Source organism: Neopsephotus bourkii, unplaced genomic scaffold (genome assembly GCF_033783945.1).
Source record: "Neopsephotus bourkii isolate Nb327-2 ecotype Australia unplaced genomic scaffold, CSIRO-AGI_Nbou_v1 NB_857, whole genome shotgun sequence".
In the NCBI taxonomy this organism is placed as follows: domain Eukaryota; kingdom Metazoa; phylum Chordata; class Aves; order Psittaciformes; family Psittacidae; genus Neopsephotus; species Neopsephotus bourkii.
In genome coordinates, this window is record NW_026901353.1 from 67,501 (window position 1) to 80,818 (window position 13,318).

Below are 13,318 nucleotides of genomic sequence, written 5' to 3' on the forward strand. Positions count from 1 at the left end.
CCCCATCTGATCCCTATCACACCATCCATCCCATCCCATCCACCCCTTCCCATCCATACAAACCCATCCTACCCATCCCATCCCACCCATCCTATCCCATCCCTATACCATCCCATCCATCCTGTCTCCATCCCATCCCATCCCAGTCCTCTCCATCCCTTCCCATCCCACCCCATCTCATCCCATTGCATCTCATCCCATCCCATCCAATCCATCCTATCCCATCCCATCCCTTCCATCCCATCCCATCCCATCCATTCCACCCCACCCTATCCCATCCCTTCCACCCCATCCCACCCCTGGGGCCATGTGGGGCTGCCCCATAGCTGCTGCTCTCTCCCACAGGGCAAAGCTGGCCAGGCCGGACCAACGGGGCAGCGAGGGCCCCTGGTGAGTACCCCCATTCCCATGTGGATTCATCCCATAGGAGCCAATCCAGACCCGGCTCCATCCCACCCAATCATCCCATTGCCAATGAGGCTGGAGCCGGCTGCATCCCACAGCATCCCAGACCCTGGGGACCATTGTGATCCCAGCTCCCGCCTGTATCCCATGGGAAGCAGCATCCCACAGCATCCCAGACCATGGGGACCATTGTGATCCCAGCTCCCACCTGTATCCCATGGGAAGCAGCATCCCACAGCATCCCACAGCATCCCAGGCCCTGGGGACCACTGTGATCCCAGCTCCTGCCTGTATCCCATGGGAAGCAGCATCCCACAGCATCCCACAGCATCCCAGACCATGGGGACCATTGTGATCCCAGCTCCTGCCTGTATCCCATGGGAAGCAGCATCCCACAGCATCCCAGACCCTGGGGACCATTGTGATCCCAGCTCCTGCCTGTATCCCATGGGAAGCAGCCTGTATCCCACTCCCATCCCTGTCCCCCATCATCCCACCCCATTCCCTGCCCCACACCTCCTCACCCCACTCTTTGCCTCCATAGGGGATCCCAGGGGATCGAGGTCTTCCCGGTCCCACAGGAAAACCTGGACCCAAAGTAGGTGGGAGCCTGAATATGGGGTCCCATGGGGTGGGATAATGGGGGACAGGGAACTGGGAGAGGGGAATGGGGTGGGATAATGGGAGACAGGGAACTGGGAGAGGGGAATGGGGTGGGATAATGGGAGACAGGGGAATGGGAATGGGAATGGGGTGGGATAATGGGGGACAGGGAGCTGGGAGAGGGGAATGGGAATGGGGTGGGATAATGGGGGACAGGGAGCTGGGAGAGGGGAATGGGAATGGGGTGGGATAATGGGAGACAGGGAGCTGGGAGAGGGGAATGGGAATGGGGTGGGATAATGGGAGACAGGGAGCTGGGAGAGGGGAATGGGAATGGGGTGGGATAATGGGAGACAGGGAGCTGGGAGAGGGGATTGGGGTGGGATAATGGGGCACAGGGAGCTGGGAGAGGGGAATGGGAATGGGAATGGGGTGGGATAATGGGGGACAGGGAACTGGGAGAGGGGAATGGGAATGGGGTGGGGTAATGGGGGACAGGGAGCTGGGAGAGGGGAATGGGAATGGGAATGGGGTGGGATAATGGGGCACAGGGAGCTGGGAGAGCGGGCACTGGGGATGCTCATCCCGTTCCTGCATCCCAAGGGAGATCCCGGCCATGATGGAGCCCCTGGCGCAGTGGGGGAGAAGGTAAATGGGATGCTACAGGGATCCCTTGGGAAGGGATCCCCCATTCCCGGCACAGGGAGAGGCTCTGATGATGGGGGGGGGGTTCTCTCCCCATTCCCATAGGGTCCTCCAGGTCCAGAGGGACCCAGCGGCTTCCCGGGTACCAAAGGAGCCCCCGTAAGTGATGGAGGGGGGGCAATGGGGGGCAGGCAGGGGATGGGGAATGGATCCCGCATCCTGATCCCGCCTCTCCTGCCCAGGGTCCCGCCGGGAAGGACGGATTGCCGGGACACCCGGGCCAGCGCGGGGAGCCGGTGGGTGCCCTGATCCCTGTATCCCTACGTCCCTGTATCCCTGCATCCCTGCATCCCTGTATCCCTGTATCCCTGTAATCCTGCATCCCTGTGTCCCTGTATCCCTGTATCCCTGCATCCCTGTATCCCTGTATCCCTGTATCCCTGTATCCCTGCATCCCTGTATCCCTGTATCCCTGTATCCCTGTGTCCCTGTATACCTGCATCCCTGTGTCCATGCATCCCTGTATCCCTGTGTCCATGTTCCTGTATCCCTGCATCCCTCTATCCCTGTATCCCTGTATCCCTGTCTCCCTGTATCCATGTCCCTGCATCCCTGTATCACTGCATCCCTGTATCACTGCATCCCTGTATCACTGCATCCCTGTGTCACTGCATCCCTGTATCACTGCATCCCTGTATCACTGCATCCCTGTGTCCCTGTGTCCCTGTATCCCTGTATCCCTGTGTCCCTGTGTCCCTGTATCCCTGTGTCCCTGTGTCCCTGTATCCCTGTATCCCTGTGTCCCTGACCATCATTATCCCTTTCTCGTCTGCAGGGCTTCCATGGCCGCACCGGCCCCCCTGGCCCCACAGGGGTGGTGGGCCCCCAGGTGAGCACCAGGAGATGGGATGCAGGAGGAGATGGGATACAGGAGGAGATGGGATGCAGGAGGAGATGGGATGCAGGAGATGGGATGCAGGAGGAGATGGGATGCAGGAGGTGGGATATAGCGGGATGTGGGATGCAGCAGGAGATGGGATGCAGGAGGAGATGGGACGCAGGAGGAGACGGGATTCAGGAGGAGATGGGATACAGGGGGAGATGGGATACAGGAGGAGATGGGATGCAGGAGATGGGATGCAGGAGGAGATGGGATGCAGGAGGAGGTGGGATGCAGGAGATGGGATGCAGGAGGAGATGGGATGCAGGAGGAGATGGGATACAGGAGGAGATGGGATGCAGGAGGTGGGATGCAGGAGGAGATGGGATACAGGAGGAGATGGGATGCAGGAGGTGGGATGCAGGAGGAGATGGGATACAGGAGGAGATGGGATGCAGGAGGATGTGGGATGAGGATGTGGGATACAGGAGGTGGGATGCAGGAGGAGATGGGATACAGGATGTGGGATGAGGATGTGGGATGCAGGACGAGGTTGAATGTAGGACCCCCCCCCAACTCCTCCCCCTCCTCCTTCCCCACAGGGGAACTCAGGAGACACCGGACCCATGGGGGAGCGGGGACACCCGGGCCCCCCCGGCCCCCCCGGCGAGCAGGGCCTGCCCGGAGGCACCGGCCGCGAGGGAGCCAAGGTGGGAGCAGCCCCGGTACCCAGCGGAGCCATTCCCAGCCTCTGGAATTGCTCCAGGACACAGGAACCCCCCCCCCCCCCATCCCTGCAGGGTGACCCCGGTCCCGCCGGCATTCCCGGGAAGAGCGGCCCCCCCGGCATCCGTGGCTTCCCTGGTCCAAGGGGCGCAGCTGGAGCCACGGTCAGTGCTTGGTGGGCAGGGACCCCCCCTTTGTGGTGCTCATGGGGGGCTCCTTCCCAACGCATCCCATGCTCTGTGCAGGGTCCCCCGGGATTGAAGGGATGGGAAGGACCCCCCGGCCCCCCTGGACCCACAGTGAGTACAGAGCACTTGGGGGGGGGCGCTTTATCCCATTGCATCCCAGTTGATGCAGGAAGGAGGTTCCTTTTCCAAAGGATGGGAATTCCACCCCCCATCACCTTTGTCTTCTCCATAGGGCCCCCCCGGAGAGCGAGGTCCAATGGGAGCTGCTGGAAGCATTGGGATGCCCGGCCGGGGGGGGGCACAAGGACCCCCCGGTCCCATAGGAGAGAAGGGGTCCCCGGTAGGTTCCAAATGGGAAGAGGGGGGTTTCCCAGTGTCCCCTCTGCTCCTTGGCTGCGGGTCTCCGTTATCCCTGTATCCCAGAGCATCCTGCCCCTTCCTGCCCGCAGGGGGAGCGAGGTGCTATGGGGCCGGCTGGGCAGGATGGGATCCGTGGTCCTATGGGATTGCCAGGTCCAGGCGGTCCCCCTGGTCCCTCTGGAGAAGATGGGGATAAGGTGGGGATGGGATGGGATGGGATGGGATGGGATGGGGATGGGACAAGGATTGGGATGGGGATGGGGATGCGTGGGATGGATGGGGATGGGATGGATGGATGGATGGGGATGGATGGATGGGATGGGATGGATGGATGGGAGGGGGATGGGATGGGGATGGGATGGGATGGGATGGATGGATGGATGGATGGGGGATGGATGGGATGGGATGGATGGGATGGGGTTGGGATGGATGGGATGGGGATGGGATGGGATGGGATGGGATGGGGATGGGGATGGGATGGGGATGGGGTTGGGATGGGATGGGATGGGATGGGATGGGATGGGATGGGATGGGATGGGATGGGGTGGGATGCACCCCGGGATGCGCATCCGGGATGAGGATGTGGGATGGGGCCGGTTTTCCCTATGGGAGGAGCTGGGAATGCCTTGGCTGCTCCTGCCCGGCCGTGGCAGCATTCCCTGGCTCCCACCGTTCCCATTGGCAGGGCGAGATGGGGCTCCCCGGACAGAAGGGCAGCAAAGGGGACAAGGGCGATGGGGTGAGTGCTCCGGGAATGGGGCTCGCAATGGGAACCTGGGATGTGCTCGGGAGATGCCTTAACCCCTATGGGGCTGCTTCTGCCCCACAGGGTCCCCCAGGACCCACAGGGATCCAAGGACCCATCGGGCATCCCGGACCTGCGGTGAGCGCCATTCCCAGCAACATTCCCAACCCCATTCCCATCCCCATTCCCAGCCCCATTCCCAGCCCCATTCCCAACCCCATTCCCATCCCATTCCCATCCCCATTCCCATCCCCATTCCCCCATTCCCATCCCCATTCCCAGCCCCATTCCCAGCCCCATTCCCATCCCCATTGCCAGCCCATTTCCGAGCCCCATTCCAGTCCCATTCTGGTTCTCCTATCCGGTTCTCCCCATTCCCATCCCATCCCAGCCCATTTGCAGCCCATTCCCAGCCCCATTTTCCCCTCCCCATTCCCATCCCATTCCCATCCCAATTCCCTTCCCATCCCATTCCCATCCCAATTCCTGCCCCATTCCCATTCCCATTCCCATCATTCCAGCCCTTTTTCCCATTCCCATCCCCATCCCCATCCCATTCCCATCCCCATTCCATCCCCATTCCCATCCCCATGCCCAACCCCATTCGCAGCCCCACAGGGCCTGGGGATCCATGGGGCTGATCCCGACCTCTCCGTGTGCAGGGAGCCGATGGGGAGCGGGGCCGCCGCGGGCAGCAGGGAATGCTTGGGCAGAAAGGGGATGAGGGATCCAGGGGTGACCTCGGCCTGAGCGGCCCCCCCGGCCTGCAGGTAAGGAATGGGGCGGGAATGGGGATGGAATGGGGATGGGGATGGGGTGGGAATGGGGATGGGGATGGGGGGGAATGGGGATGGGAATGGGGGGAATGGGGAATATGGGGGGAATGGGGTGGGAATGGGGGTGGGAATGGGGGGAATGGGGTGGGAATGGGGGGGAATGGGGTGGGAATGGGGGGGAATGGGGTGGGAATGGGGGGGAATGGGGTGGGAATGGGGTGGGAATGGGGATGGGAATGGGGATGGGAATGGTGGGAATGGGGATGGGAATGGGGATGGGAATGGGATGGGAATGGGGCTGGGAGTGGGGCGGGGAATGGGGATGGGAATGGGGATGGGAATGGGGATGGAATGGGGATGGGAATGGGGCTGGATTGGGGGTTAGAGACAACGCAATGGGGCTGGAATGGGGGTTAGGGACAACACAATGGGGCTGGAATGGGGGTCAGGGACAACGCAATGGGGCTGGAATGGGGGTTAGAGACAACACAATGGGGCTTCCAGTCCCTAAGCCATGATCCCATAGGGAATGCCGGGTCCCCCGGGTGAGAAGGGCGAGAACGGAGACGTGGGTCCCATGGTAAGCAAATCCCATCCTCATCCCATTCCTTCCCCCCCTCCCCATCCCCTTCCGCCTCCTCCCGGCCCATTCCCAGCTTCCCACGCTCCCTATCCCATGGGAGCTGCACAATTCACTGCCCTTTCCCATCCCATTCCCTCTTCCCATCCCCACAGGGCCCCCCCGGTGCACCCGGACCCCGTGGACCACAAGGACCCAATGGTGCTGAGGTGAGGACAGTGCTGGGGGGGGGGATGCTGAGCTGCCCCCAATATAGGGGGTGGTCCCCCCCCAGTGCATCCCTGCATCCCTGTATCCCTGCATCCCTGCATCCCTGTATCCCTGCATCCCTGTATCCCTGTATCCCTGCATCCCTGCATCCCTGCATCCCTGTATCCCTGCATCCCTGCATCCCTGCATCCCTGCATCCCTGTATCCCTGCATCCCTGCATCCCTGTATCCCTGTATCCCTGCATCCCTGCATCCCTGCATCCCTGTATCCCTGCATCCCTGTATCCCTGCATCCCTGCATCCCTGTATCCCTGTATCCCTGCATCCCTGCATCCCTGCATCCCTGTATCCCTGCATCCCTGCATCCCTGCATCCCTGTATCCCTGCATCCCTGTATCTCTGCATCCCTGCATCCCTGCATCCCTGCATCCTCTTGCATCCAGGGTCCTCAGGGAATGCCGGGCGGCGTGGGACAACCGGGTGCTGTGGGGGAGAAGGTAGGGCCACGCTGGGAGGGGGATGTGGGGCTGGGGCTCCTGCAGCATCATCCCCATGGATTCCCTCTTATCCAGGGGGAGCCGGGAGAAGCGGGGGACCCGGGAGCACCGGGAGAGCCTGGAGCAGCCGTGAGTAACCCATAGAGGATGAGGCCTTGCCATTAAAGGGCTTCCTGGCCCGAATTCCCTGCTCCGATGCGATCCCTGCATCCCGACCCATAGGGTGTCAAAGGAGATGTGGGGGACAAGGGGGACGCGGGGCAGTCGGGAGCTGCTGGACCCCCCGGCAAGAAGGGGCCACCGGGAGAGGATGGAGCCAAAGGCGAGCTGGTGAGGGGCAGGAATGGATCCATTCCCTTTGGGGTTCCGTATCCCTGCCGCTGCTTCCCAACCCCACACTTGTGTGCTCGTCCCTCTCTGCAGGGTCCCATTGGATTCCCTGGGGATCCTGGTCCCCCTGGAGACCCTGGTGTGCCGGTGAGTGGTCCCCAGTCACCCTTGGAGTGATGTTCATCATCCTGCATTCATAAACCATCCATCCATCATCCATCCATCATCCATCCCTCATCCATCCTTCATCCATCCCTCATCCATCCCTCATCCATCCCTCATCCATCCCTCATCCATTGCAGGGTCTGGATGGAGCTGCTGGAGAGAAGGGTGACAGTGGGGACCCCGGCCTGCCTGTGAGTGGGACAACCTGGGGGGGGCTCCTCACCACATCCCCCCTGCACTGGGGGGGAACTCTTGGACATCCTCCCCCCCCCATTCCCATTTGTGGGATTCCCTCATCCCAAACCCCATTGGCTCCATTGCAGGGTCCTCCAGGTGCCTCGGGGGAGCCGGGTCCCCCAGGCCCCCCCGGCCGCAGGGTGAGCAGGGGCAGGGGGATGTGGGGAGGGACCGAGGTGTTGGGGGGGGGACAGGGGACGGGGCTGCTGCATTCCCATTGTCCCTGTCCCCTCCTCCAGGGACCCATGGGACCCATGGGGCGCGAGGGCCGGCAGGGGGAGAAGGGGGCCAAGGTGAGCAATGATGGGGACCCCCCCCATAACCCCAATCCCGGTCCCATCCCAGTGCTCCCAGTGGGACGCAGCTCTGTCCCCATGTCCCCAGGGACACCCTGGCACCGAGGGGGCACCGGGGAAGCCGGGTCCCATGGGAGCCCAGGGAGCACCGGGACAAGAGGGCAATGAGGGGCTGCGAGGGATCCCCGGCCCTGCTGTGAGTTGGGGACCCCCAGACCCCTCCATCAGTGCTATAGAGGGGGGGCAGTGCTTGGATGAGGGCTCAACCTCATGGGGGAATATTGGGGTCTCTTCCAGGGTGAACAAGGGATGCTGGGGGCTCCGGGCCAAGTCGGCCCCCCCGGCCCCATGGTGAGTTAGAGCCCTACAACGACCCCTAACCCTACCCCTAACCCCTACACTTAACCCCACACAAGCACCTCACTCTAACCCCTAACCCTAGCTGTAACAGTCACCTTAACCCCTAAACATAACCCTAACCATAACTCTAACCCTAACCAACCCATAACCTGAACCAATCCATAAACTTAACATTAACCCCTAACCCTAACCCATAAGCGTAACCCCTAAACATAACCCCTAATGCTAACACCTAACCCTAACCACTAAAAATAACACTAACACTGAAACTTAACCCTAACTCTTAAACCTAACCCTTAACCCTAATCCTAACCCCAAACATAACCCTTAACCCTAAACCAAAGCCCTAACCCCTACCCTTAAGCCTAAACATAACCCCTAACCCTAACCCTAACCCCTAAAACTAACACCTAACCCTAAATCTTACCTCAAACCCTAACCCTTAACCCTAACCCTAACCCCTAAACCTAAACCTTAACCCTAACCTCTAACCCCTATCCCTAACCCCAACCCTAACCCTATCCCCAACCCTCTTGCAGGGTCCTGTGGGGCTGCCTGGCCTCAAGGGAGACCCCGGCCACAAAGGAGACAAGGTGGGATGAGGGGATGCTCATGCAGAAACTGGGGGGGGGCCCCCAACCCCGGTCCTGGGGCAGCCTCCCATTGCCCTTTACCCCCAGGGCCACGCTGGCCTCATCGGCCTCATTGGACCACCAGGAGAGATGGGGGAGAAAGGAGACCAGGGGCTCCCCGGCATCCAGGGCCCCCCCGGACCCAAAGGGGACCCTGTGAGTGCTTGGTGCCCCCCCCAGGCTTGGGGTGAATGGGGAAAAGGTGGGGGGGGGACAGCACAAGGTCCAGAGCTCCCCCCATTGTGCACAGTGGTGATGCTGCCTCTTACCTATAGGGCCTGGCTGGACCCATGGGCCCCCCTGGCCCCCCTGGCCCCCCAGGGCTCTCGGTGAGTATCTCCGATGTGGGGTCATGGGATGCTGCAATGGGGTCCTCATCCAGCATCTTTCTCCTCCCCATAGGGTCCCTTGGGTCAGAAGGGTTCCAAAGGCTCCCAGGTGAGTGCTGGGGGGGACTGGGGGGGGGTCCCATCATCCTTCCCCATTGTGGGGTACCGTGATGCTGACTCCTCTCCTTTTACAGGGTGCTCTTGGTCCCCGAGGTGACCCAGGCCCCCCCGGCCCCCCAGGACCACCAGTGAGTAAAGGGATGCTCTGGTACCCCCTGGTCCCATCGCTGCCCCCCTGCTTCCCATCCTTTACATCCTCCTGCTGCATCCCAGGGCCCCCCGGCCATGGAGCACCCAAGGCACCGCAGGGGGGTCCGAGGGGAACGGGAAGAGCCCCCCCCGGGTCCCGAGGGCTTGGAGGAGGCGTTGGCATCGCTCCGGTCCCTCCGTATGGAAGTGGAGCAGCTCCGGAGGCCCCTGGGGACGGCCGAGAGCCCGGCTCGGGTCTGCAGGGAGCTGGGGCTCTGCCACCCGCACCTCGGGGATGGTGAGGGCGGAGCGGGATGCGGGGATGCTCTAGGGATGCTCTTGGGGTGCTCTAGGGATGCTCTGGGGATGCTCTGGGGATGCTCCGGGGATGCTCTAGGGATGCTCTGGGGATGCTCCGGGGATGCTCCGGGGATGCTCCGGGGATGCTCTGGGGATGCTCCGGGGATGCTCTGGGGATGCTCCAGGGATGCTCCAGGGGATGCTCCGGGGATGCTCTGGGGATGCTCCAGGGATGCTCCGGGGATGCTTGGGATGCTCAGGGGATGCTCAGGGGATGCTCTGGGGATGCTCTGGGGATGCTCCGGGGATGCTCTGGGGATGCTCAGGGGATGCTCTGGGGATGCTCCGGGGATGCTCTGGGGATGCTCAGGGGATGCTCTGGGGATGCTCCGGGGATGCTCCGGGGATGCTCTGGGTGTCCGGGATGCTCTGGGATGTCCGGGGATGCTCTGGGGATGCTCTGGGATGCTCCGGGGATGCTCTGGGGATGCTCTGGGGATGCTCTAGGGATGCTCTAGGGATGCTCTGGGATGCTCTGGGATGTCTGGATGCTCCGGGGATGCTCTGGGGATGCTCTGGGGATGCTCCGGGGATGCTCCGGGGATGCTCTGGGGATGCTCTGGGAGATGCTCTAGGGATGCTGGGATGCTCTGGGGATGCTCTGGGATGCTCCGGGGATGCTCTGGGGATGCTCTGGGGATGCTCTGGGGATGCTCTAGGGATGCTCTGGGGATGCTCTAGGGATGCTCCGGGGATGCTCCGGGGATGCTCCGGGGATGCTCTGGGGATGCTCTGGGGATGCTCCGGGGATGCTCTGGGGATGCTCCGGGGATGCTCTGGGGATGCTCTAGGGATGTTCTGAGGATGCTCTGGGGATGCTCTAGGGATGCTCTGGGGATGCTCTAGGGATGCTCCGCGGATGCTCCGGGGATGCTCCGGGGATGCTCTGGGGATGCTCCGGGGATGCTCTGGGATGTGGGATGCTGGGGATGCTCTGGGGATGCTCCGGGGATGCTCTGGGGATGCTCCGGGGATGCTCAGGGGATGCTCTAGGGATGTCGGGGATGCTCTGGGTGCAGGATGCTGGGGATGCTCTGGGGATGCTCTGGGAATGCTCCGGTGATGCTCTGGGGATGCTCTGGGGATGCTCTAGGGATGCTCAGGGGATGCTCTGGGGATGCTCTGGGGATGCTCTGGGATGCTCCGGTGCTTGGGTGTCTGGGGATGCTCTAGGGATGCTCAGGGGATGCTCTGGGGATGCTCTGGGGATGCTCCGGGGATGCTCTGGGGATGCTCTGGGGATGCTCCGGGGATGCTCCGGGGATGCTCTGGGGATGCTCTGGGGATGCTGCGGGGATGCTGTGGGGATGCTCCGGGGATGCTCTGGGGATGCTCCAGGGGCCGGAGCGCATCCTCACATGGCTGCTTCCCAGGGGAATACTGGATCGATCCCAACCAGGGCTGTGCCCGCGATGCCTTCCGAGTGTTCTGCAACTTCACTGCGGGAGGGGAGACCTGTTTGTTCCCCGAGAAGAGCCTGGAGGCGGTGAGCAGGGAGAGAGGATGGGCAGGGAAGGGATTGGGAGCAGCCCTGCGGAGGGCTTGGGGTGTTGGGTGATGAGAAGCTGAACATGAGCCAGGTTCAGTGTGTGCTTGAGGCCAGGAAGCAACCGTATCCTGGGCTGCATCCCAAGGAGTGTGAGCAGCGGGTGAAGGAGGGGATCCTGCCCCTCTGCTCTGCTCTCGGGAGTCCTCACTTGGAGCACTGGGTGCAGTTCTGGGGTCCTCAACATCAAAAGGACATGGAACTGTTGGAACAAGCCCAGAGGAGGCCACGAGGATGCTCAGGGGCTGGAGCAGCCCCTGTATGGAGCCAGGCTGAGAAAGTTGGGGCTGTTCTGAATGGAGACCTCAGAGCAGCTTCCAGTGATGAAGGGGGCCTATAGGGATGCTGGGGATGGACCCTTCATTAGGGACTGTAGTGATGGGACAAGGGGTGATGGGTTCAAACTGAAACAGGGGAAGTTTAGATTGGATCTAAGGAGGGAATTCTTTCCTGTGAGGGTGCTGAGGCATTGGAATGGGTGCCCAGGGAGGTTGTGAATGCTCCATCCCTGGTGCTGTTCAAGGCCCGGTTGGATGGAGCCTTGGGTACCATGGTTTAGTGTGAGATATCCCTGCCCATGGCAAGGGGGATGGAAGTGGGTGATGTTAAGGCCCTTTCCACCCCAACTATTCCATGATCCTATATCCCAAGGGGGAAAAGGGCTTGGGAAACCTTCACCTCCCCAACCCAACGCTGTCTCCATCCTCCCCCAGGTCCGCTTGGCCTCCTGGAGCAGGGAGAAGCCGGGGACGTGGTTCAGCACCTTCAGACGGGGCAGGCAGGTGGGTGCGAGGCAGGGGGATGCAGCAGCCCCCATGCAGAGCATCCCCATGGCCCCCTCCCTCCCTCCCTGCAGTTCTCCTACGTGGATGCGGATGGGAAAGCCGTGCCCGTGCCCCAGCTCACCTTCCTGCGCCTGCTCAGCGCCGGGGCCCACCAGAGCTTCACCTTGAGCTGCCAAAACGCCAGCGCTTGGTTCGATGCCGGCACCGGTACCTTCGGCAAGGCCCTGCGCTTCCGAGCATCCAATGAGGAGGAGTTGGGATACAACCACCCCGCAGCCCCCATCCGTGCCCTGTATGATGGGTGCCAGGTCCGGGGCTCCATCCATCGCCTCCGTTATCCCACATCCCCAGCCCAGCCTCCAGGGAGCTGTGGGATGGGTTGGGAGGGATCTGGAGCTCAGCCGGTGCCTACCCCTTGCCATAGGCAGGGATGCTTCCCATTAGAGCCAGGGATGGGGCATCCAATCCTTGTCCGTTCAAGCCATCCCAGTGTCCCACTGCCCTTCCTCATCTCCAACCGGAGCATCCCGGTTCCAATCCGACCCCATTGCTCCCTGATGAAGATCCCTCTCCAAGCATCCCTGTAGCCCCTTTCTGAGGTCTCCACGCAGCTTCTCCTCTCCATTCCCAATGTTCCCAATGGGGCTCCCTATGGGAATTGCTCCAAGCCGACCATTCCCAATGTTCCCACCCTGTCTCCCTATGGGAGCTGCTCCAAGCTGACCATTCCCAACATTCCCACCCTGTCTCCCTATGGGAGATGCTCCAAGCTGACCATTCCCAACATTCCCACCCTGACTCCCTATGCTCCAAGCTGGCCATTCCCAACATTCCCACCCTGGCTCCCTATGGGAGCTGCTCCAAGCTGACCATTCCCAACATTCCCACCCTGACTCCCTATGCTCCAAGCTGACCATTCCCAACATTCCCAACCTGGCTCCCTATGCTCCAAGCTGACCATTCCCAATGTTCCCACCCTGGCTCCCTATGCTCCATCCTGACCATTCCCAGTGTTCCCACCCTGGCTCCCTATGCTCCAAGCTGACCATTCCCAACATTCCCACCCCCACCCTGGCTCCGTATGCTCCAAGCTGGCCATTCTCAACATTCCCACCCTGGCTTCCTATGGGAGATGCTCCAAGCTGGCCATTCCCAATGTTCTCCTATGGGAGCCGCTCCTCTCCCTCTTCCCGCAGGATCGCCGCGGCCGGGATCGGACGCTGCTGGAAGTGGCCTCATCCCGCGTGGATCGGTTCCCTCTCCTGGACGTGGCCGTGCCCGACTTCGGAGCCCCCCACCAGAAGTTCGGCTTCGAGCTCGGCCCCGTCTGCTTCAGGGGCTGATGGGATGGGATGGGATGGGATGGGATGGATGGGATGCAATGAGATGGGATGGGATGGATGGGATGGGATGG

At 61.8% G+C, this 13,318-nt stretch overlaps 1 protein-coding gene across 1 annotated transcript in view; it reads left to right on the forward strand.

The window, feature by feature from the left end:
* The window catches only part of COL5A3 (collagen type V alpha 3 chain), a 24,276-nt gene extending 11,029 nt beyond the window's left edge, over positions 1-13,247 (forward strand). Inside the window, exons 32-66 of the mRNA XM_061356497.1 lie at positions 346-390; positions 950-1,003; positions 1,612-1,656; positions 1,759-1,812; positions 1,896-1,949; positions 2,489-2,542; positions 3,136-3,243; positions 3,334-3,423; positions 3,505-3,558; positions 3,680-3,787; positions 3,897-4,004; positions 4,493-4,546; positions 4,637-4,690; positions 5,215-5,322; positions 5,855-5,908; positions 6,064-6,117; positions 6,562-6,615; positions 6,691-6,744; positions 6,838-6,945; positions 7,039-7,092; positions 7,248-7,301; positions 7,434-7,487; positions 7,587-7,640; positions 7,732-7,839; positions 7,941-7,994; positions 8,543-8,596; positions 8,684-8,791; positions 8,911-8,964; positions 9,038-9,073; positions 9,159-9,212; positions 9,298-9,511; positions 10,947-11,059; positions 11,833-11,901; positions 11,976-12,212; positions 13,101-13,247. Coding sequence (XP_061212481.1) covers positions 346-390; positions 950-1,003; positions 1,612-1,656; positions 1,759-1,812; positions 1,896-1,949; positions 2,489-2,542; positions 3,136-3,243; positions 3,334-3,423; positions 3,505-3,558; positions 3,680-3,787; positions 3,897-4,004; positions 4,493-4,546; positions 4,637-4,690; positions 5,215-5,322; positions 5,855-5,908; positions 6,064-6,117; positions 6,562-6,615; positions 6,691-6,744; positions 6,838-6,945; positions 7,039-7,092; positions 7,248-7,301; positions 7,434-7,487; positions 7,587-7,640; positions 7,732-7,839; positions 7,941-7,994; positions 8,543-8,596; positions 8,684-8,791; positions 8,911-8,964; positions 9,038-9,073; positions 9,159-9,212; positions 9,298-9,511; positions 10,947-11,059; positions 11,833-11,901; positions 11,976-12,212; positions 13,101-13,247 — 2,778 coding nt within the window. The remainder of the gene's footprint in view (positions 1-345; positions 391-949; positions 1,004-1,611; positions 1,657-1,758; positions 1,813-1,895; positions 1,950-2,488; positions 2,543-3,135; positions 3,244-3,333; positions 3,424-3,504; positions 3,559-3,679; positions 3,788-3,896; positions 4,005-4,492; positions 4,547-4,636; positions 4,691-5,214; positions 5,323-5,854; positions 5,909-6,063; positions 6,118-6,561; positions 6,616-6,690; positions 6,745-6,837; positions 6,946-7,038; positions 7,093-7,247; positions 7,302-7,433; positions 7,488-7,586; positions 7,641-7,731; positions 7,840-7,940; positions 7,995-8,542; positions 8,597-8,683; positions 8,792-8,910; positions 8,965-9,037; positions 9,074-9,158; positions 9,213-9,297; positions 9,512-10,946; positions 11,060-11,832; positions 11,902-11,975; positions 12,213-13,100) is intronic.
* Positions 13,248-13,318: the final 71 nt, after the last annotated feature.